Source organism: Oryctolagus cuniculus, chromosome 7 (assembly GCF_051225735.1).
Source record: "Oryctolagus cuniculus isolate XC-2025 breed Fujian yellow rabbit chromosome 7, ASM5122573v1, whole genome shotgun sequence".
Classification (NCBI taxonomy): domain Eukaryota; kingdom Metazoa; phylum Chordata; class Mammalia; order Lagomorpha; family Leporidae; genus Oryctolagus; species Oryctolagus cuniculus.
In genome coordinates this window covers 133,696,794-133,718,418 of record NC_142873.1, presented here as the reverse complement: position 1 = coordinate 133,718,418, position 21,625 = coordinate 133,696,794, and the positions used below count along the sequence as shown (strand labels likewise).

Genomic DNA, 21,625 nt, shown 5'->3' with positions numbered 1-21,625 from the left:
TGCAAGCCACCCAGCATCCAGCTCAGAGCCCAGCTCAAAGTCTAGAATCTAGCACAGATCTTATCTTAGCTCCCAACTGTGGTCCAGCCCAGTAGGTGGCCTACACCCTACAGCCAGCCCAGGGCCTAGCAGTCCCAAGGAGGAGGCCAGACTGCAAGCTGAGGAGAGGGGATTCCAGCTCCCAACCAATCCCTGGCAGGAGGAGACAGGACCTGGTGTTTGGGGGAAAGGGGCTCCCTGTGGGCCTTCTAGCCCCAGTCTGCAGGGCCCATCCTGGGCCTCAGAGACCAGGCAAAACACAGCCTGTGTTTCTCTGCAAGGGCAACCTCTCAGAACTCCAGTGGGGTTGGAGGCCAAGTTCTACAGCTGTTGACTTTCTCTGTGACCTTGGGCAAGTCCCTTTCCCTCTCTGGTCTCACTTCTCTTAGAAAGGAACTCAGGTGGTGCTTTGGAGCCCCAGACCCAGAAACTTAGCGGAAAGGATTATTACTGATGGCCCCTTTGCTCACCTATCCTTTTATTCACCAAATATGCATGGAGGCCTGCAATGGCGGAGAGAACAAGGGCAGTCAATGGAGGCAGGCTGGAGCCGCCACCATCTCCGCAGCCTGTAGGAACCAGCATGAGCTTGCCTGCCAGAGAAACTGAAAAAGCAGAGCGGCTCGGTTAGGACGACGGGCTTGCTGCTGCCGCCTGCAAGCAGAGGGACTTGGAGATCACGCTGCAGAGGCCGAAAAAGGCCAAGGAGAAGAGGAACCTGAGCAGCTGTGTGGCTTCAGGCCCCAGACTCTTGCCCCTCCCTTGGACACACACACACACACACACACACACACACACACCATGTCTGCGTTTCTTCCCAGGTCCCAGCGCTGGTGGAGTCCCTGTAGCCCTGAGCCTGCAGCAGGTCCCTTTCGTCCTTTCATGCTTTTTTGCCCTTAGGTGGCCTCCCCACCACCACCCGGGCTGTTCCTGGGGGTGGGGGTGGGACCTACCTCTTCCCATTGTTTTTTATTCCTGTGGGGCACACCCCAAACTAATAAAAGTAGCTTTGGAATTTCTTGAAAATGAAGAATTTATCAAATGCAAGTAACAGGTAGCTTTTAAACAGGGGGATAAAATGGTCTTATTTGAGTTTTTAAAAATCTGGCCGATCGTTGTTGGAGATGGGATCAGAGGGGAGCCGGGAGGCGTCACTGCCACAGGCCACTGGGGATGGGATGGAGGTCTGGGATGACAAGTAGCAGTGTCTTTTTAAAACAATGTTCAGATTTATTTGAAAGGCAGAGAGAGAGAGAGAGAGAGACAGAGAAATATCTTCAATCCATTAGTTCATTCCCCAAATGTCTGCAACAGCTAAGGCATGCCAGGACAAAGCCAGGAGCCTGCAACTCCATTCGGGTCTGCCACGTGGGTGGCAGGGACCCAAGTACTTGAGCCATCACCTGCTGCCTCCCAGGACACACATGAACAGGATGCTGGATTTGAGGTGGAGATGGGACTTGATCCCAGGCATTCTGATACGGGATGTGGGCATTCCAAGTAGCAGCTTAACCCCCACTCTGTCACAACACCCATCTCTCTCAGTATTCTTCTTATTTTTTTTTTTTTTAAGATTTATTTATTTGAAAGGCAGAGAGGGAGAGACAGAGAAAGCCAGATCTCCCATCTGCTAGTTCACTTCCCAGATGGCTGCAACAGCCAGGTCTGCACCAGGCCAAAGCCAGGAGCTCCCACATGGGTAGCAGAGGCCCAAATACTTGAGCCTTCCCGCATTAGCTGGATCAAAGTGAACCAGCTGGGACCCGAACTAGCACTCTCATAAGGGATGCTGGCATTGTAAGTGGCAGCTTAACCCACTGTGCCAAATGCCTGTCCCTCACGGCGTCTTTGTTATACAGCAGGGATGTAGTCAATTTCCTAGTGTGCTGGGAATCCTTTCAGTGGCTGCCCACTATCGTCCCAATGTGAATGTGAGATCTCCTCGCTTCTCAGCCCCGGCGCCTACCAATTTCCATTTACACCCAGCCAGCGCAAGCAGCTCCCTGGTTCTGCACCCACCATTCTCCTCTCCACCGTCTGTGCTGTGCCCCTCCCTACTCACTCCTCCAAACTTGGCTCCATCCTCCCCTGCTCTGTGAGGCCTTCCCCGACCTCCACCCCTCTAACGGAATCTGTTCTCCGCTGTGCACGTAGACAGATCTCTAGGAGGCATCAGCCACATCATTTTGTGACATTCTGCCTGTATTTGTCTCCAAGACTAGACGTCACCCCACTCTCTCCCCTCTACCAAAGGACAAGAGGACCTCTGCCCGGTTCATCTCTGAGCTGCTGGGGAGGCCCAGAGTAAGCCCAGGTAATGCAATGACAAGGCTTCCTTTATAAGCATGCTTTTGTATTTAAGGATAAGGCTCCTGTGTTTTAAGTTTTTAATCTCAGAACGAGGTAAGAAGCTTGTTTTCCCATTGTCATATAGCCTGCCAGTCCGAAGGAAGGGATAAAGGAAGTAAATTAATATTCGTCAAGAGCCAACTGTAAAGGTTGTTTCGCACACACACATTGTCTCCCTGTGTCTTCAGGATAGCGTGAGGAGGCATGATTACAGATTAGATGAGGATCACAGGAGGGAAGTGACATGCCCAAGGTCGCACAGTTAGCTATAGACAGAACTGTATTTAAACTTGGGAGCCTGACTCCAGGCCCAGACTGTTTAACCATCCTGGCTATTCTGTTATCTGTGACTCTTAATCAGTCTGTGATCACGGCACTACCATGCAGATCTGGAGCCAGCCAGAGAGCTTGGCCTAGCCAGAGTGCAGGCAGAGGCAGCCATCACGTTAACAGCGAGTCGCCCAGAATGCTTTTCATGCAGATGAGTAGAAGGAGGCGCCAAGTGAGGGCAGGACTCCAAGGGGACCTGAGCAGGTTCTGCTTCTGCCACCTCGGCCCAAGGCCAGCAACTCTCTTACTCTGAAAGACCCTTCCAACTCTGAGAGGCTCAAGGCCAGTAGACCAAGGCAGGGCTTTCTTGAAGGGACATGGGGTGAGCATGAGGAGGGCAGAGTTCTGGCCAGCCAGGAAGGGAGAGGTATTGCTCAGGCATCAGTCCCCACCCTCTCTGCTGAGGCCAGACACTGGGCTCTTGCCCAAGGAACACCTTACCTGACCTACTGGGCCCTGGGGCCACCTGGGAGCTTTGTCCAACCCCTGGGGTGCCCTTTGTGTATGATTCCATGGCCGGGACAGCGTGGCTCTTTGAGCCAAGGCTGACATCACCCAGTTTCTTCCACCCTGTAATTCTTACCTCTTCTCAGGGGTCAGAGCCTTCCTGAGGAAGTAGGGCTGTCTCTTCCAAGCAGGACCTTGAACTTGGAGGAGTGTAGGGTGAGAAGATGCTGGCACACTGGCTGTCACTGGTGGCAAGGTACCAGCTGTCTCAAGGGCTCTCTGGGCACTCCCCGTGCTCCTCAACCCCCTGAGAACGAAGGCTCAGAAGTCAGACCCACCACCCAGCTCCGTCCCGAAGCTCAGCACAGGGAGTCTCCCTTGGGAATGCTCCACAGCTTGTGAGATCAGATGGGTCAGCCTCGAGGCCTCTCTTGCCTCGCAATTGCCCAACCAACATCCAGGCAGGAACGAGCAGCCTCTAGTGGCTTTAAGGGCCCTCAGATACTTCCTCCCAACAAGACTCTTTCGGGACCCTCAAGAGTCCCTCCAATCCTAATTTTTGCCCTGCTTACTCCCCATAGGGCAAACAAAGGTGTAAGATGGGAAGAGGTGAGGCATTCTCATCATAGCGGCTATTCCAGGAAGCCCTGGCTCCGGGCTCCGCCTAGACCTTACCTCTTCAGTTGCCCATTCCCTTGGAGCCTCCTAACCCCAGATTTGGTTATGGCATTTGCTATTTGCTACTGAGCCATGTGGGTGCCGCCAGGGCATGGGCTTGCCTCCTACTTTTTCCCGAAAGTCTAGATCTCACCACTGGATGAGCTCGCCTCACCCCACCTAGCAACACTGGCATCTGGCAACACATTCAGTCATCAACAATCTCCTAGCACCAACACTCCAGCAGCTCCACCTAGTCATCCTGCCTCAGCAGCACCCTGCTATTCTAGAAATAGCATTTTGCGTCACCAGACATAAAGTTAGCCCCTAACCCTTGGTGTGAGTTTTCTCCCCCTGACCAAAATGGCCTTGGGTTCTAATAACAATAATAGTCATGAAGATCTGTGTGCCAAGCACTGCTCTGAGCGCCCCACTTCGTCCTCAAGCCAACTCTACTAGAAAGGTTTGGTTTTCACCCCCAATTCACAGTTGGGACCAGAGGTTCAGAGAGATTCATGGCTTGCCAAGAGGGAACTGTCATGGTGGTGACAGGCGATGGAGCCGCGTAACCTGCCTCTGGGATCCTTGCCCTTAACTCTGCTGCTAGGCCACCCAGGAAGCTCGGAGGGTCCAGGGGGCCCCCTTGGCAGCCATGCAGCGGGTATGTGATGGCAAAGGAAAAAGCCGCCAGGCTGGGCTTGGTGCCCTGGGGGACACAGACTGTGGACAGCGACAAGAAGAGCTCTTAAGGTTTGTCTTCTACCATGAGGCTGGGCCGGACCCAGCAAGGGTCAGAGACGGCTGAGGGGCGGTCCTGCCACAGAAGGGGGTGCTGACTGCCCCTCAGGGGCAAGCCCTTGTTCTTACTGCTGCTCTAATGAATAGAATATTGTATGGAAGAATGGGCCCAGGCTTCCTTCCAGGCTCCTGAGGCCAGTAAGTACCTGTGGGGTTACCCTTTGACCATCACAGACTGGGGAGCCTCAGCAAGGCCCCCACTGGCTTTGGGTAAGGAGGTGGCAAGGAGGATGGGGATAGGGATGGGACAGTGGGGTCTTCTGTGGTTGGGCTGCAGGCACTGAAGGATTACATTGCTAAATGACAAGCCTATGGCCGGCCATTCTCTTCATCAGAAAAAGGGGTCTGACTCTGGGTTTATGAAGTTTAACCTCTGCTTTGCTTCTCTTGGTCTCAGGCTTTCCATCTATAAGGTGGGGGTATTAAAAACAACCTTTTCCAGGCCGGCGTCATGGCTCACTAGGCTAATCCTCCGCCTGCGGTGCCGGCACCCCAGGTTCTAGTCCCAGTCGGGGCACCGGATTCTGTCCCGGTTGCCCCTCTTCCAGGCCAGCTCTCTGCTGTGGCCCGGGAGTGCAATGGAGGATGGCCCAAGTCCTTGGGCCCTGCACCCTCATGGGAGACCAGGAAAAGCACCTGGCTCCTGGCTTTGAGTCAGCGCAGCGCCACTGACCGTAGCTGCCACTTGGGGGGTGAACCAACGTCAAAGGAAGACCTTTCTCTCTGTCTCTCTCTGTCTCACTGTCTAACTCTGCCTGTCAAAAAAAATAAGATTAAATTAAATTAAAAACCCTTTTCCAGTGGTGTTTTAAGGAGTGAATGTTATGATATATGCACAGCACTTAGCGCAAACCGTGCCCAGCTCACAGTGGGTGCTCAATCATTGCAAATTGCTGTATTAGCAGTGCCCCGATAGTGTTCACAGAGACCAAAGGTAACACATAACGGTGTGTTATGGGGTTCTGTGCTGACCGACTGCGCAGGTGGAGCTGCAAGGGGCAGGCTGGAACTACATTGAGAGAGAAAACAGTGGGCAACAGAACCAGCATTCAAAACAATTTCAGCAGGCTGGAACGAGCAAGATGACATTGGACATTGTTGGGCCTTGGCTTCAAGACATTACACAAAGCAAGGGAAGGGGGAGAGGCCTGACTTGACCCCAGCTCCGGTGAAAAGAATCTGAATGATTTAGTTGACCATAACCTGATGGGAACTAATCATGGGAGAGAAAGCTCTGAAGCCCAGCAGTCTTAGGCTGCATTAACAATGTGTCGTGTCCAGACTGGGGGAAATAATAGGCCTATTGTGCTGGCTTGGTCAGGCCATATCTGGAATCTTGCGTTGCTACACTGACAGACTGGAATCAGGCCAGGAGGGGGACCAGCCTGGCCTCAGCTCCCAGGCACTTGTGCTAAATGCTTCCTGTGCATTTTCTTGTTTTTTCCCCCAAACAACCCCATTAGGGTGACACTGTTGATATGCTCATTTTACACACAGGGAGGTTGACTGGGCTGCCTACCATCAACCACACAGCTAGCACATAGAGCTAGCACATAGAGCCCCAAAGGGCTCCTCTGGTGCCTGTACCTGAGGGAGTCCAAACATTCACTCACTGAACACAGATTCATTACTCCTGCTCCAGTCCCAGGTCCCAGGTCCCAGGTGAGGATTCAGAAGTGAAAAAGACATGGTTCCTATCTTCCAGGAGCTGTTGCAGGTCCGGCAGGGGGATCTGGATCCCTTGGGAAGCACTGTGACTCCATGGGAGTGAGGATTTTAGGGCTCACTGCCACACAGGTTACAGTAGAGCCGCGGGGGCTGGGCCTTGCCCTTTGCCTGGTATTCAACTGCCTGGCTTTGGCTCACCTCCACTCAGCAGTGCTCAAGAGCTGTGTGCCCAGATGGGACTTTCTAGGGCACACAAGGGTGTTCGGTGTGGCTGGTTTTGGGGCAACCAAGGTTCATCTTTCCTCCCCGCCACCAGAGATTTGAAGAAAGGAAAAAGAAGCCTGGCATCGGGACTCACAGGGACAGAGGTGAGTGGCTTCTGAGAGGTCCCGGGCCTCTTCACAAAGCAGACCCAACTGGCCACTAACAGAGCTCTGAGTGCCTGGGACCCAAGGAAAGACAGATCTTCTTTGGCATCAGTGGCTGGTCTCCATTCCAATGTGCCACCCCTTTCGAGGTCCAGATGATGCAGTAGTGTTTCTCAATCCTTTCCTTGACCTGTGTTAGCCCCAACATATCCCAGGGGGCTTCATGCTGGAGAGTAGGGGGCGGGGAGAATCCACACACACGGTAAAGCCTCCTCTAGTTTCTGCGGAGAAACAGCAGGGCTGCCAAGTGCAAAGGCTCTGGACTTGGATACTTCCAGTCCTGGCTTTGCCACAGACCAGCTGTTTGGGCTCTCCATCTCCTGGGCCGTTAATGGGGGATAATAATAGTACCGCCCTCGTATGGTGGTTGTGGGCACCCTGTGAGGTCATGTGTAGCACGGGGGAAGCTCTCCTTAAAAGGCCGCCGTTACAGTCCTCTCCACCACTTGGGAACTCTCTGGCGGCGGCGGTGGAGGCGGCGGCTGCAGTGTCAGCGACCAAGTGGATTCATTTCACCACCACCCCTCCACCCCGATCTAGGAGGGCCCCATAGATGCTCATGACAAGAAGAGGGAATGGCCGGTTTGGGGGAGGAGGTCGAGAGAGGGGCAGCAGTAGGGAAAGTGTCAGCTCGCCTCCTTCAAGCCTGGGGTAAAGGGAGCGGAGAACCGTCCCCAGATTCTAACGGGGACGGGACGGCAGACTCCCTGGTCCCCACCTGTCTTGGGTCTGGAGGGGTTGGGGAGTCCGAAGTCGTGGACTGCAGGCTCAGCTCACTCTGGAGGACGCTGGGCAGGCAGGTCTCTTTCAGCCTCGGGCCTCAGTTCCCTCGCGCGCGTCAGGTGGGTCTCGCAGCCGTCCCCTCGGTTTCAGGCGCTCGCAGCCGGATGCCGGTTCCGGGCCTTGGGGAACGTGGCTAAGCAGCAGGCGCCGCCGGACGGGTGGGGCTGGAGAGAGGGCTGGCGGGCGAGGGTGATTGGCTGGAGGCGGGGTAGCCGGCCTCGAGGATTGGCCGAGAGGGGCGGGGCCGAACCTTTAAGAGGCACGCAGGGGGTGTGCAGGGAGTGTGTGTGTGCCTGCCCTGCCTGCCGGTTCCTCTTAGTGCGCGTCGACCGTGGCCGCGGCTGCTACGACCGGAGCCCAGAGGCCACGGAGGCCGTTAGCGCAGACGAGCATCCCGGGATCCCCGTCCCAGGCGGCGTGGCCCGCGGGACATGGCCAAAGGAGAAGGTGCCGAGAGCGGCTCCGCGGCGGGGCTGTTGCCCACCGGCATCATCCAAGCCAGTGAGCGCCCCGCGCAGGTGAAGGTGAGAGGGAGGGCCGGGGGTGTGGGCAGGCTGGGATCGGGGCGTAAGGGCGGGCGCAGGCCTGGTCCTGGGGCAGTGGGGTTAGCCGGGGGCTATGCAGTGACGGAGGTGGTCTGGGCGCGGGCTCCCGCTTTTGCTCTCCGGGGCTCCGCATGTTGCGCGGAGCGGCTCCGTCGGCAGCTCCACGCGATGCCCGGCTCTGCCGAGCGGGCTCTGCTTCCTGCGCGCTGGGCGGCTCCGGTTTGCCGCCTGGGAAGCGGGAGAGACCCTGAGAGCTCGGATAGTCCCCCTCGGTTCCCCCATCTCTCCTCCTGCCCCCACCCCACCAGCCTACTCTCGCGCCTCAACTCCGCCGTGAGGGCCGCTCAAGTTCATTCATAAGAACAAGGGCTCAGCTCTTAAAGGAGCCGCGTTTCGCCGGCGGCGTCAGCGTGTGAGTGTATGCAGGCGCGCGTTCTGCCCCGCCAGCCCGGTTGCCTGCCCCCTGGACCTATTCATTGACCGAATGAAAACAGGCGGCCCCAGGGAGGGCTCAGAGGCAATATCTGCCTGCTTGGGAGGTGATCACTTTTTTTCCCTTTTAATTTTATTAACTGATCTTGGAAGGAGCTGGGGTGAGCAATTACACTGTTACTATGCATGAGTAATCTCTACTTTCTCTGAGCAACCCCAGCCTCACCCGGAGAGGGGCCAGTCCTGTACCTGGAGGCGCCTTTCCTCACCTCTCCAAGGTCCCCTGGGAAGTGGGGTGGGGGGCAGGGGGAGAAGGGGTGCAGGCAGGGAGCCAGGGGCAGGACAGTTCCTGGGTTTGCCTGGAACTCTGACTGCCTACGGGGCCCAGGGACACGCTGGGACAGATGGAAGGAACAGCTGGGCCTGCAGCCAGCTGGGAAGAGCCCCTGCAGCTCTCCCGAGCTCTCACCCAGTAGGCAGGTGGGTCCCAGCCTCAGCTAGGGCGGGAGCCTGGGCTGGGCTCAGGCAGCTCTTGGCAGCAAGAGGATTTTCAGGTTGTGGCAGCTGGTGCCGGGTGGGGACAGGTCCGCTGCTGGAGCTTGTTCCCCTCTGGAACTTGGGAAGGAACAGGGCTGAGGCCCGGGAGTTCTCTAACGATGGTGGCCTGACCCATTTCCTGAGTCCGAGGGAGACGGCGGTTTAGCTGGCAGTTTCGTCGGGGGGTCAGAACTCCCATTCCTGGTTCCTAAGAACAGAGAGTACCTCTTTCTTTTCTTGTGGGAGGCGAGAACTCCCTGCGTGGCAACAGAGCAAGGCAGAACTGGCTGGAGGGATCCTTCCAAGATAGGGAGCTGCGTTTTGAGCCCCTTTTCACTTTTTCCTCTTCTTTCCAGAAGGAACCAAAGAAGAAACAGCAGTTGTCCGTTTGCAACAAGCTCTGCTATGCAGTTGGAGGCGCCCCTTACCAGGTGACAGGCTGTGCCCTGGGCTTCTTCCTACAGATATACCTGCTGGATGTGGCTCAGGTGAGTAGCTTGAGCTTTCCAGAGCTCCTCCGGCATGCGGAGATGGGAGAGATGAGGCAGCCCTGGGTGGGTTCACTCAGTTTTCCCCATCTGTGAAATGGAACCAGGAATCCCTACTCTGCTGTGCATCACAGTGGCTGAGCAGTAAGAGGGCTGTAGGAAGTACCCAGGAGAGGAGCCCAGGTGCCCCACGTGTCTGAGCGGGAAAGGTCTGACGACTCCCTGCAAGACAGTCGATTGTGGAGGGGAGAGTGGGACCTGCCGGTGATGCTGTTCTTACACCAGGCTGGCACACCATGTCCCTGGCTGCGAGACAGGAAGCTGGCCCTGCTCAAGTGTGGGGAGAAGGTGGGTCCCACCCCTCACCTGCGGAGCAGAGGCCTGTTGGTGGGTGGTGGGGCTTTCAAGCGCTGGGCTAAGTCACAGTGCCCTGGTCCAGGGGGTCTTTGACAGGGAGGGCTCCTTGGGCTGAAGCAGGGCTCTTCTGTACTTTGGGAGGTCTTGGCCAGCAGCCTGGCATCCCGGGAATTTGCCCTGTCTGGATGGGGGAGTGGGAGGCTGTGTAGCCATGGCTACCAAGGCTCCCGCTTGGGCCATCTTTTCTTTGTAGCAAGTGATTTGGCAAGCAGACGGCTTGGTTGTATCCACTTACAGGTGGGGAACACTGAGCCCAGAAGGGACAAATAGCTTCATTCAGCAGCTGGTTTTCAAGTAACTCCCCTGGGCTGGTCCCCGAGAGGAGTGAAATATGAGGAGCTGCAGGCTGTTTTATTGGCTTTGGTGGAGGGGCTCTGCTGGGGACACTGCAGGGTGGGAGGGGCTGCCAGTTTCCCATAGAATAGCAGGGTCTTGGTGGAGGAGGAGGGGTCCAGAGAATCTGTCTTTGGGGGACAGGGGCATGGTGAGCTTGAATGGTCAGCCACAGGCTGCTGTTTAAAAAGCATCTAGAGACTTGTTTTTCTGCATCTGAGATGGACTCGGATTGTAAGATAAAGATCATAACTTCCATTATACAGATGAGGAAACTGAGACCCACGTGGCCACCCAGGGGGTACCCTCTCTGAGATCAGATGATCAGTGTCTCTGGACTGTGAGAGGGAGGGAAGCAAGTGATTCTGGATTCATTCCAGTGGATAGGGAGGGGAAGAGATCTGCAAACGCCCCTAAGGAGGCCCTAGGGCTGCTGTGATGGGAGACCTGTTAACGATTGATTGTGCTTAGCCAGCCCGGGGAAGGTGGTGGAGGCCCAAGAGCAAGCCCTGTGCCTCTGCCTCCCAGCGAGAGTTGAGTGACTGGAAGGCTGAGGGAGGATTCTTTTGCCTCTTCCCTTCCCAGGTGGACCCTTTCTCTGCCTCCATCATCTTGTTCGTGGGCCGAGCCTGGGATGCCTTCACGGACCCTCTGGTGGGCTTCTGCATTAGCAAATCCTCCTGGACCCGCCTGGGCCGCCTCATGCCCTGGTGAGTGGAAGGGACTGCTTCGAGGTGGCCGGAGACGGGACTTCCGGCATATCCACCCTTTGGTCCTTGCATCTGGCTTATCCCAGGGTTGAGGGAGAGCTTCTGATGCAGTGATGTCAAAGCATGGGGTGGGGGTGGGGGGAAGGTGGGGTGTCGGAACCCCAGCTGAAGCCTCACCTGCCAGTCCAGCCCGCTGCTCCCTGAGGTCCACGCCCTGCCCTTGCTGGAGCGGAATTCCAACCTAGCAGCTGAGAGGTTGCCCTCTGGAACCAACCTGCCTGGCTTTGAATCCCAGCTTCACTGCTCCCAGCTATGCAACCTTGAGTGAGCCACTTAACATCCCTGGGCCTCAAGTTTCTTCAGCTGTAATGTGCAGATAATAATTATGGGGTTGTGGTGAGGATGAATTTTTTTTTATGTATAAAGTACTGAGAACAGTGCCTGGCACCCATTAAGTAGTATATAATTTGGCATCCCTTCAGGTTGTTTCCTGGGGGACAGGGGCTGGGATAATCCTGGGAATGGGGTAACCTCTGGCACCTTGGGTGATGTGAACTCTGTTTGCCCTTTGAACAAAGCCAGCACCACTCAGCCCCAGGCTCTGGGGCCAGTGGGGGGTGCCCTAGATGAGACAGCCAGGGAGACCCATGGCACAGGCTGTTAGGCGGGGCTCTGCTTCTCCCCAGGACATCCTGCTTCGGGTGGAGGGGGCCGTGCCCCTTTCATCTCCAGCCCATCCAGGCCCAAGTGGGCGCCTTCCTGCCCCAGGGGCGCCCCTACCTGGTCTCCGGCCTTCAAAGCTTTTCCCGCAGCCCCTGCTCCTCCACAGCTTCCTTTCCCACGAGGTTCCCCCCTCCTCCACCTACCCCGGTCCTGCCAGCCCCTGGCCTAAGCCCAGGTTGTAGCCTTTGATCCTGGTTTCAGAGCCAGAGGCAGGACAGCCTGCCTTACCTGGATCGGCTGCTCCGGGCTCCCCGAGCGCCAGCCCTGAGACTTGGCCCCTTGCCCACCTCCTTGGCAGCCCGTGGAAGGCGGGGCCCTGCTGCCACATCTCCTCATGAGGCCCAGCCAATGGGAGGCAGCTTCTGGGCCAGCTCAGTCCAGCAGCAGCTCCCTGTCCCATTGGGCTCCTCACGGTGGCAGCACTGCTCAGCTAAGGATGGAGTATCAGATCAAGGCTGCCGGGGACCCTTGCTCTCTGGGGAGACACGTGGACTGGGGAGGCAGGGACGCAGCAGGGAGGAGAGCCTAGCAGTCCGTCCCTGTGGGACTTGGGGAGGATCCCTGGGACTCCTGCCAGGCAGGTGTGGCACCCAGCTTGGGGAAGTGGCTGGGGGCTTCCGCACTGGTGTTGGATTCAGCAGGTGTCTGTGTGCATGGCCTTGCCCTTGTCTGAGTACATGCTGACGGCGCTTGAGAGCTCAGGGGCTGTGTGTGGGACCTCCTCATCCACCCCGTGATTAGGACCTGGGCCCCTCCCAGGCCAAGAGCACCCAGCACTCCATTTCTTTCCACGATAGGAAGAGGCGGGCTGGGCCTGACAGGGTCCGTGAGCTGGGTGACCCCTCTCCTCTCAGTCCTCAGGGCAGCCCCTCTTCTAAGTCTGCATTGAAATCCTCTGCTTCAAACTGGAGAGACTGCAGCAATGACTCCTGGAGCTCCCGCACCGCCTGAGCGGGCCAGGGTGTGGCAGCAGGGGCAGCAGGCCAGGCTCCAGCAGGCTGGGCTTCAGGCCTGATTTCTGATTGCTGCGCTTGCAGTTGCCCTGGCCAGGGCCTGTCCTAGTTACCCGGAGGGCAGCTGTCCTGATGAACTCTCCTGACGTGAGCATCACAGCCGGCACTCGGTGTCCTGAGTACTTCTCTTTTCGTAAGATTTTATCTGTTTATTTGAGAGGTAGAGCTACAGACAGAAAGATGGAGTGACAGAGAGAAAGATCTTCCATCCATTGGTTCACTCCCCAAATGGCCTCAAGAGCTGGGCTGATCCGAAGCCAGGAACCTGGAACTTCTTCCTGGTCTCCCTCATGGGTGCAGGGGCCCAAGGAGTTGGGCCATCTTCTGCTTTCCCAGGCCATAGGAGAGAGCTGGATCAGAAGTGGAACAGCTGAGACTTGAACTGGTGCCCAAATAGGATGCTGGAACCACAGGCAGAGGCTTAGCCCACTATGCCACAGTGCCGGGCCCATACTTTTTGACATCTGAGTGTTTGCTGACTTCTCAAAATGACTTCTCCTCTATGAAGCAGGACCAAAGTGCTTACCATGGCCTCTGCGGTGTCCTGTTTCTTCTCTGACCTCATCTCCTAATTCCATCTCTCTTGCTCACTGTGTTCTGGGCCCTGGCCTTTCTTGGACCTGCTGGACATACATCTGCCTCAGGACTTTTGCACTGACCATTCCCCTTGCCTGACATACTCTTATCTCAGATGTTTGCAAGCCTTACGTCTTCCTTGCATTCGAGATTGGTGGTTGTCACCTTCTCACTGAGGCCTACCTTGCTCTCCCGGATGGGAATTGTATCCCAGTCTCATTTCTAATCTCCTGTAGCCCATATTATTTATTTTCTCTATAGCATTTATCACCTTCCAGCATGTTATGTAACCTTCTAAAAAAACTGTAAGGGGCATTCGTTGGTCTAGTGGTTAAGATGCTCACATCTCATAGAGGCGTGCCTGGCTTCAAGTCCTGGCTCCGAACCTGCTCCCAGCTTCCTGCTAATGTGCACCATGGGAGACAGCAGTGATGGCTCAAGTAGTTGGGGTCCTGCCACCCATGTGGGAGACTTGGATTAAATTCTAGACTCCCGACTCTGGCCTGGCGGCAAGCTCCAGCCACAGTGAGCATTTGGAGAGCAAACCAGCTGATGGGCACTATCTGTCTCATCCTAAAAAATTTTTTTATTTTTATTTTTTTGACAGGCAGAGTGGACAGTGAGAGAGAGAGACAGAGAGAAAGGTCTTCCTTTGCCATTGGTTCACCCTCCAATGGCCGCCGTGGCCAGTGCGCTGTGGCCAGCTCACTGCGCTGATCTGATGGCAGGAGCCAGGTACTTCTCCTGGTCTCCCATGGGGTGCAGGGCCCAAGCACTTGGGCCATCCTCCACTGCCCTCCCTGGCCACAGCAGAGAGCTGGCCTGGAAGAGGGGCAACCGGGACAGAATCCGGCACCCCGACCGGGACTAGAACCTGGTGTGCCGGCGCTGCAAGGCGGAGGATTAGCCTAGTGAGCCGCGGCGCCAGCCTCATCCTAAAATTTTTTAAAAAGCTCCGTCTGATATGTATTGGGGTGGGTGTTTTGTCTAATGGTCAGGACACTGGTTGGGATACTTGCACCACATATCAGAGCCTGGATCTGATGCTTGGCTCTGGCTCCTGACTCCAGCTTCCTGCTGGTACAGCCCCTGGGAAGTAGTGTTGGTGACTTGAGTGATTGGATTCTTGCCACCCATGTGGGAGACCTGAGTTGAGTTCCCAGCTCTTAGCTTTGGCACCGTCCCACCCGACTTGAGGGTGTTGCAAACATTTGGGGAATGGGCTTGCAGATAAAAATGCTCTCTCTGTCTCTCGACCTCGCAAATAAATTTAAAAATCTATTTAATATTTTAAAAAGATTTATTTATTTATTTATTTGAAAGGTAGAGTTACAGAGAGAGGGAGAGACACACAGAGAGAAAGATCTTCCATCTGCTAGTTCACTCCTCAAATGGCTGCAATAGCTGGGGTTGGGCCAGACTGAAGCCAGGAGCCAGGAGCTTCTTCTGGATCTCCCACATGGGTACAGGGGCCAAAGCACTTGGGCCATCTTCTACTGCTTTCCAGGTGCATTAGCAGGGGAGCTAGATCAGAAGTGGAGCAACCAGGATGCGAACTGGTGTCCATGTGGGATGTTAGCATCGCAGGTGTTGGCTTAAACCGTTATGCCCCTAAACATAACTTTTTAACTATGGCATATATAAGATAAAACTTACCACCTTAAACATTTGAGTATGTGGTTAGTTCAGTATCATTAAGTCCATCCACATTTTAAAAAAGGTTTTTATTTTACTTAACTTGAAAGGCAGAGCTAGAGAGAAGGAAAACAGGGAGGGAAAGAGAGATCTTTCACCTACTAGTTCATTATCCAAGTTGCCAGGTCTGGACCAGGCCTGAGCCAGGAGCTTCATTCAGGTCTCCCATGTGAGTTGCAGGATCCCAAACTCTTGGGCCATCCTCTGCTGCCTTCCCAGGTGCATAGCAGGAAGTTGGGTCAGAAGCAGAGCAGCCTGGACTTCAACCAGCACTTCGATAGGGGATGCCAGCATCATAGGCAGTAGCTTAACTCTCTGCATCACAACACAGGCCCCAAGTCTGCTGTTTTGCAACAGTCACCACCTTCCATCTCTGATACTCTTCCATCTTTTCAGACTGGACCTCTGTGCCCACTAAAGGCTAACGCTCCATTCCTCCCCAGCCCCCAGCCCCCGGCAACCACCGGTCCACTCTCTGTCTCTATGAACTTGACTGCTCTTGGTCCCTTATGCAGGTGAAATCCTACAGTAGTGGTCATTGTGTCTGGCTAAGTTCATGCAGCACAGCACCCTCCAGGTTTATCCACCTTGTGGCAGGTGTCAGTTTTGTTCCTTCGTATGGCTGAATGATGTCTCTGTCTTTAATCTTTGATTATTATTTTCTGTTCGCCAACCTGAATGTGTGGTTCACCAGGGCAGTGGATTTTTTTTCCTGCTTTGTTCATGGCTATGTCCTAAGTGGCTAGAATCAGGCCCAGCACCTAAGACGTTTTTCCTGAGTAAACATTGAATGTAAGATATGTGCTATCGCTATCCGTGTTTTATGGATGAGCAAACGAGCCTCAAAGAAGTGGTTTGTAGTTGGCAGAGCCAGAATTGGATCTCTGAGTTGTGGCTCAAAAGGCCTTGCTTTTACCACGTGTTCTCTGCTGCCTTTATGTACTGAAGCCACGAAGTGAGTCCGTCCAGAGGTCTGACCATTAGTGACGGTGTGGGCCACGCACGCGGGAGGCAGACATTTGCTGGCTTTACAGTTCCAGCACTGGGCCCTGTCCTCTCACCTGGCTCCTCCATCATCCTTCACCTGGAGTTCTGCTCACCCCCAGCTTCCCTGGGTGTATATTCATGTGTGTGCATGCGTGTGTGTGCAGGTGGAGCATGTGCACGTGTGAGAAGGTATTGGGGGCTGCTCCTGCTCCCAGCCCCCTGCCCTACCACCTGAGGCCTGGGCCCCCACCTCCAGCCCGTAGGAGGCCCCTCCCTGTGGCGCCCTCAGGAGACTCGGGGTCTGGCTTCTCACCTTCCACGCTCAGGATTTCAGGGCAGGAGCCAGGGCCAGTCTGCCCTTCTAGGTGTGGCCATCAGCTTCTTCCCAGAGGCCCTAGCAGGTGGATTCGAGGGGGAGCAGCTTTCCTGCTGGCAGGCACCCCGGGGTGCAGGCAGTCCAGCTGGGCCTGGCTTCCAGGACCCTGGCCCCCAGCCGCACTCAGACCCAGCCCTTCCCCAGGATCATCTTCTCCACGCCCTTGGCCATCATTGCCTACTTCCTCATCTGGTTCGTGCCCGACTTCCCACAGGGCCAGACCCTTTGGTACCTGCTTTTCTATTGCCTCTTTGAGACACTGGTCACGGTGAGTGCGGGCCCCTTCCCAGCGCAGCTCTGGGGGCAGGGGCGAGGGCAGTCCCCAGGGCCTCACGGGTGGTGCCCCCGGCTGCCTCCACCTGACCGGCCAACGGCTTCTCTCCCATGCCAGTGTTTCCACGTCCCCTACTCGGCTCTCACCATGTTCATCAGCGTAGAGCAGAGCGAGCGGGATTCAGCCACCGCCTACCGTAAGTCTCCCCCAGCCCACCTGATCCCACCCCCCAGAGACCCTGGGCCCCTCCGCTCCCCGACCCTCCGGCCACGATTCTTTCCCTGTGGGCCCAGCTCTTTGCTCTGCTCTTAGGTGTGGGTGCGAAGCGATCTGAAAAATAACTTGATCCTTTTGTTGCTCAGGTGAGAACCAGAGAGGTGCAGGGACTAACCAGAGGTCACACAGAACAAGGCCATGAGTTCAGGCCACCGTGGCGTCTGCCCCAACCACCCATCCCCACCCTACCTGGAGCTAGAGCTGGGCTCTCATGCATCCAGCCTCCCTCCTTAGGCCCGCAGGCCAGGAGGCCCCTCCAAAAGACCTCCTTTTCATTGCCCAGGGATGACAGTGGAGGTGCTTGGCACAGTGCTGGGCACAGCAATCCAGGGGCAAATTGTGGGCAAAGTGAATTCGCCTTGTCTCCAGGAGCCCAATGGCTCTGCAGTGGCCTTGGAAAGTGCCAACTGGACGCACAGCACCACCTCGCTCAGAGAAACGGTGAGGCCCCTGGCAGGGCAGGGACTGGGGGAGATGAGGAGCGAGGCGGTCCCGCCCTAAAGATAGTAACGCTAGCTTGCTAGCTCGTGTCTGTGCTTGGTGGGCGTTTGTCATAGGCCCCGTACGTCCACTTTGCACGTAAGGAAAGCGAAGCTTAGACAGGCCGAATCATTCACCCAGGGTCACGGAGCTAACGAATTGCAGAGATTTGGGAAGATTCCAACCGCAGCCCCTTCTCGCTCCACGGCCTGGCTTAGCGTTTTCTCCATTCGAGACAACGGCAAGCCCCGGATGAGTCTCCCATTTCACACAGGGAGACAGCGAGACCCTCAGGGGAATAGAGCCCAGCCTAAGATCATAGCGTGAGGCTGCTGGGAGAGGGGCTGCTGGGACGTGAGCAGCCTGACTCTCTCTGTGTCACCTGCACCTCCTTTATAGCAAAATGCGTACCTGCTGGCAGCAGGGGTCATCGCCTCCATCTATGTCATCTGTGCTGTCATCCTGATCCTGGGCGTGCGGGAGCAGCGAGGTAGGAGGGCCCTGGGGCAGGGGTACCAGGCCCAGCGTGGGGTGGCTGTGTCTTTCAGCCTGGCCCTTGGGCTCTGGGGGAGGCAGATCTCCACTCTCTCCTCACTGTCACCTCTTGTCCCCAGAACCCTGTGAGGCCCAGCAGACTGAGCCCATGTCCTTCTTCCGGGGCCTCCGGCTGGTCATGAGCCATGGCCCGTATGTCAAGCTTATCGCTGGCTTCCTCTTCACCTCCCTGGCTTTCATGGTGAGGGGGGAAAGGGAGCTGTGCTGCCCCGCCTTAGGGGGCGGGGCATGTGATGGGAATGGGAGTGGCTCAGGCTGTGACTGAGCTGAGGGATGGATGGGGGGGGGCAGTGTTGGGAGGCTCAGCCCTGACCTCACTTTGTGTGTTTCCTTCTCCTTGTGCACCCCCAGCTGGTGGAGGGGAACTTTGCTCTGTTTTGCACATACTCCTTAGGCTTCCGCAATGAATTCCAGAACCTACTCCTGGCCATCATGGTGCGTGCGGGCCCCAGGGGGCAGGCAGCCCTGGGTGGAAGTGGCACGGGCCCCGATGGGATGGTTCTCTGGGCAGTGGGAAATGATTCTCAGACTGATCCAAGTCCTAGGGGAGTGGGGTTGGACCTGAGCTCCAGCTGCATAGGTAGAACCTGGGAAGGAGGAGTCTGGGGTTGGATGTTCTAGTTGAGAGCACAGAAGAGCAAAGGTCTTGGTGCCAAGAACCCAACGGAGCTGTGTGCCCAGAGGCGTGGGAAAGGCAGGGCGGGACCGCACCCCGGGGAGTCAGCAGGCACGCCCGGAGGGTGTTACCTGGTGGCTCCTGGGCAGCACTGGAGGGGGTCTGCGGCTCAGACCAGCCTCCCTTAGCCTCTGTCCATCCGCAGCTCTCGGCCACCTTCACCATTCCCATCTGGCAGTGGTTCCTGACCCGGTTTGGCAAGAAGACGGCCGTATATGTGGGGATCTCAGTGAGTGAGGCAGAGGGGGGCGGGGCCTGGGTTGAGTTGGGGGTTCCCAGGGGGAGTCTCCCAGCTGACCCGCCTTCCCGCACTCCCTCCCCTAGTCAGCAGTGCCATTTCTCATCTTGGTGGCCGTCAGGGAGAGTAACCTAATCGTCACATATGTGGTGGCCGTGGCAGCTGGCGTCAGTGTGGCAGCTGCCTTCTTACTACCTTGGTAGGTAAACACAGACCCACCTGGGCTTCTTCCCCAGTGCCCCACTCCCCAATTCTGAAGCTCCGTGGGGGCTTCTATCACAGGCCATTCTGTGGATCCAGGTTGGGGATGGGCAGGGTGTGCCCCGTACGGTTGTAGGGGTTGTGAACTGTGCACCAGGGTGGGCAGAGGGAGCTATAATCTGACCTGTGCTGCACTGCCTTAGCAGAGCACTTACAGCGGCCATGTGTTGGGGGTGGGTGAGGGCGGGGCCTGAGGGTGCAGGGGGAGGGGTCCTCATGGCTGCCAATGGCCCTCTCAGGTCCATGCTGCCTGACGTTATTGATGACTTCCACCTGAAGCAGCCCCGCTCCCAGGGCACCGAGCCCATCTTCTTCTCCTTCTACGTCTTCTTCACTAAGTTCGCCTCCGGCGTGTCGCTGGGTATCTCCACCCTAAGCCTCGAGTGAGTGGGGGTGCCACCTGGGCTGGGGCTCTGGCCGGAGCCTCCCCACCCTGCGCCAGGCCCGTAGCCTCACTGCTCCCCTCCCCCACCGGATCCCACAGCTTTGCTGGGTACCAGACACGCGGCTGCTCCCAGCCGAGGCGCGTCAAGTTTACGCTGAACATGCTGGTGACCATGACGCCCATAGCCCTCATCCTGGTGGGCCTGCTGCTCTTCAAGCTCTACCCCATCGACGAGGACAGGCGGCGGCAGAACAAGAAGGCGCTGCAGGCTCTGAGGTGACAGCTCCCCAGCCAAGCCCCCAGGCCTCTCCCCGGCAGCCCCGATGCTTAGCCACGAGCCAGGCTCTGTGCCAAGAGGGTTCACAGCTCGCGCTCGGGAACCACACAAATGAAATGCCCTGCCTGCAAGGAGCTCAGGTTTTATAGAATATTCTAGTCCATTTTGAGAGGCTGTGACACAAATACCCGAGTCGGGCTACTTGGTAAAGAAGAGAGGTTTGTTTATTTAGCCCATGATTCTGGAGGTTGCAAAGTGCAAACCACACAGGCGCCAGCATTATGGCCAGGGGCCCCGGCTGCAGGGCTGAGGGCCCTCTAGTGGGAGCGGCTCGGAGGAGTGAGAAGGAGGCGAGAGATCTGGGAAGGGTGAGGCTCGCTCCTTTCTGGCAGTCTGCTCCCTCAGGAGCTAACCCAGGCCTCGCCCATCATCCGTCCCCCTGCAGGGTGGCTCCCTGTGGCTGAATGACCTCGGGACCGCCTTCCCTGTGAGGCTGGGTGGGGACAGACCAGGGCTGGGGAGTGTGTCAGTGTCTCCTGGAGTCGCACTCTGCAGATGAGGAAACTGAGGTTTGGCTAGGAGGGGTGAGGGCCTGGCTGGCAAGGGGTGGAGCTGGGCTTTGTGCCCACTGATCTGGCTGCAGAGCCTGCACCGTTTACTACCCCCCTGCATGCAGGACCACGGGGGTGGCCTGAGCCCTGCCTTCTGGGGGAACAGAGGGCAGGGTGGAGTGACTCCTCGTGCCAGCCCCATCAGCCAGCCCTTTTAGTGGCCAGCGGTGTCTGGGCTATGAGGGGGCAGGAACCAACCTCAGGTGTCCTGTGGGTTCCCTGATCCAGCAGCTGGCTCCACCTATAGGGCCGCTAGTTTGCCAGGAAGGAGCAGGTGCAGAGTGCGGGCGGGGTGCAGGGCCCTTCCTCCAAGCTGTCCCCTTGGACTCTTGCAGGGACGAAGCCAGCAGCTCCGGCTGCTCTGACACAGACTCCACAGAGCTGGCCAGCATCCTCTAGGGCCTCTTGGGCTGCCCAAAGCCACCACGCAGAGGGCCTGGGTCCCCAGGCCACACAAGGGACCAGTACCTGTTTGTACACTCGCTGAGCAGCTGGCCTGCAGGTGCCCGAAGGGAACAGAAGACTCCAGAGCGAGCGACCCAGGACACCGCCGGTGCTCCCTGAAGGGCCATCGCTGGCTCCCCTCCGCCTGCCCTCGGGACCAAGCCCTGGGGCTGCTACTGTGAATATGCCAAGGACTGCTGGGACCTAGCCCAGAACACTAATGCAGACACGTTTTATACAGAGACTAATTAATAACTTAATGACTGTGTACATAGCGATGTGTGTGTATGTATATGTCTGAGCTATTAATGTTATTAATTTTCATAAAGGCTGGAAACGGAACGGCCTGTTTCTGTTGTCCTCAGCCTCTCAGCGGGCCCTTTGCTGTCAAAACCGACAGGGAGAGGTGGGCGAAGCCCAGGTGCTGGGGGAGGAGGTCGTGACAAGGGCCTCAGCTCACCTCTGAGGCACCGCTTCTCAGGGCCAGGCCCCAGCTGCGGGATCCACATCACTTTGCTGATGGTCTCATTTAATCCTTGAAACCATGGCGCCAAGGCAGGGCTGTCCCTCTTGTAAAAATGAGAAAACTGAGCTGGAGGGGTGGGTGTTCAGCCCAGTGGTGAAGGTGCCGCTTGGGTCGCCCGCATCCCACGTCAGAGAGCCCGCGTTGAGTCGCAGCGCTGCTTGCGATCCAGCTCCGGGCCAGTGCACACTCGGGAAAGCAGCAGGTGATGCCAAGTATTTGAGTCCCTGCCACCCACGTGGGAGACCCACACTGAGCTCTGGGCTCCTGGTTAGGGCTGGCCCAGCCTCAGCT

General features: G+C 56.8%; 1 protein-coding gene across 4 annotated transcripts; it reads left to right on the top strand.

Moving 5' to 3' along the window:
* The first annotated feature begins 7,293 nt into the window (after positions 1–7,293).
* MFSD2A (MFSD2 lysolipid transporter A, lysophospholipid) lies at positions 7,294–21,150 on the top strand. Of its 4 annotated transcripts, none has more exons than XM_051856648.3 (14): positions 7,294–8,023; positions 9,370–9,501; positions 10,837–10,961; positions 16,476–16,599; positions 16,723–16,801; positions 17,165–17,322; positions 17,761–17,851; positions 17,976–18,097; positions 18,268–18,351; positions 18,738–18,821; positions 18,917–19,029; positions 19,331–19,474; positions 19,576–19,752; positions 20,700–21,150. In XM_051856648.3, exons 1-14 carry the CDS (start codon positions 7,931–7,933, stop codon positions 20,761–20,763), a joined length of 1,590 nt encoding a protein of 529 aa, XP_051712608.1. In that variant the 5' UTR covers positions 7,294–7,930; the 3' UTR covers positions 20,764–21,150. The 4 variants fall into 4 exon arrangements, with proteins under 4 accessions (XP_051712608.1, XP_089157051.1, XP_089157050.1 ...); XM_089300925.1 differs by having other exon boundaries at positions 7,617–8,023; positions 16,546–16,599; XM_089300924.1 differs by having other exon boundaries at positions 7,781–8,023; positions 16,282–16,599.
* Positions 21,151–21,625: the final 475 nt, after the last annotated feature.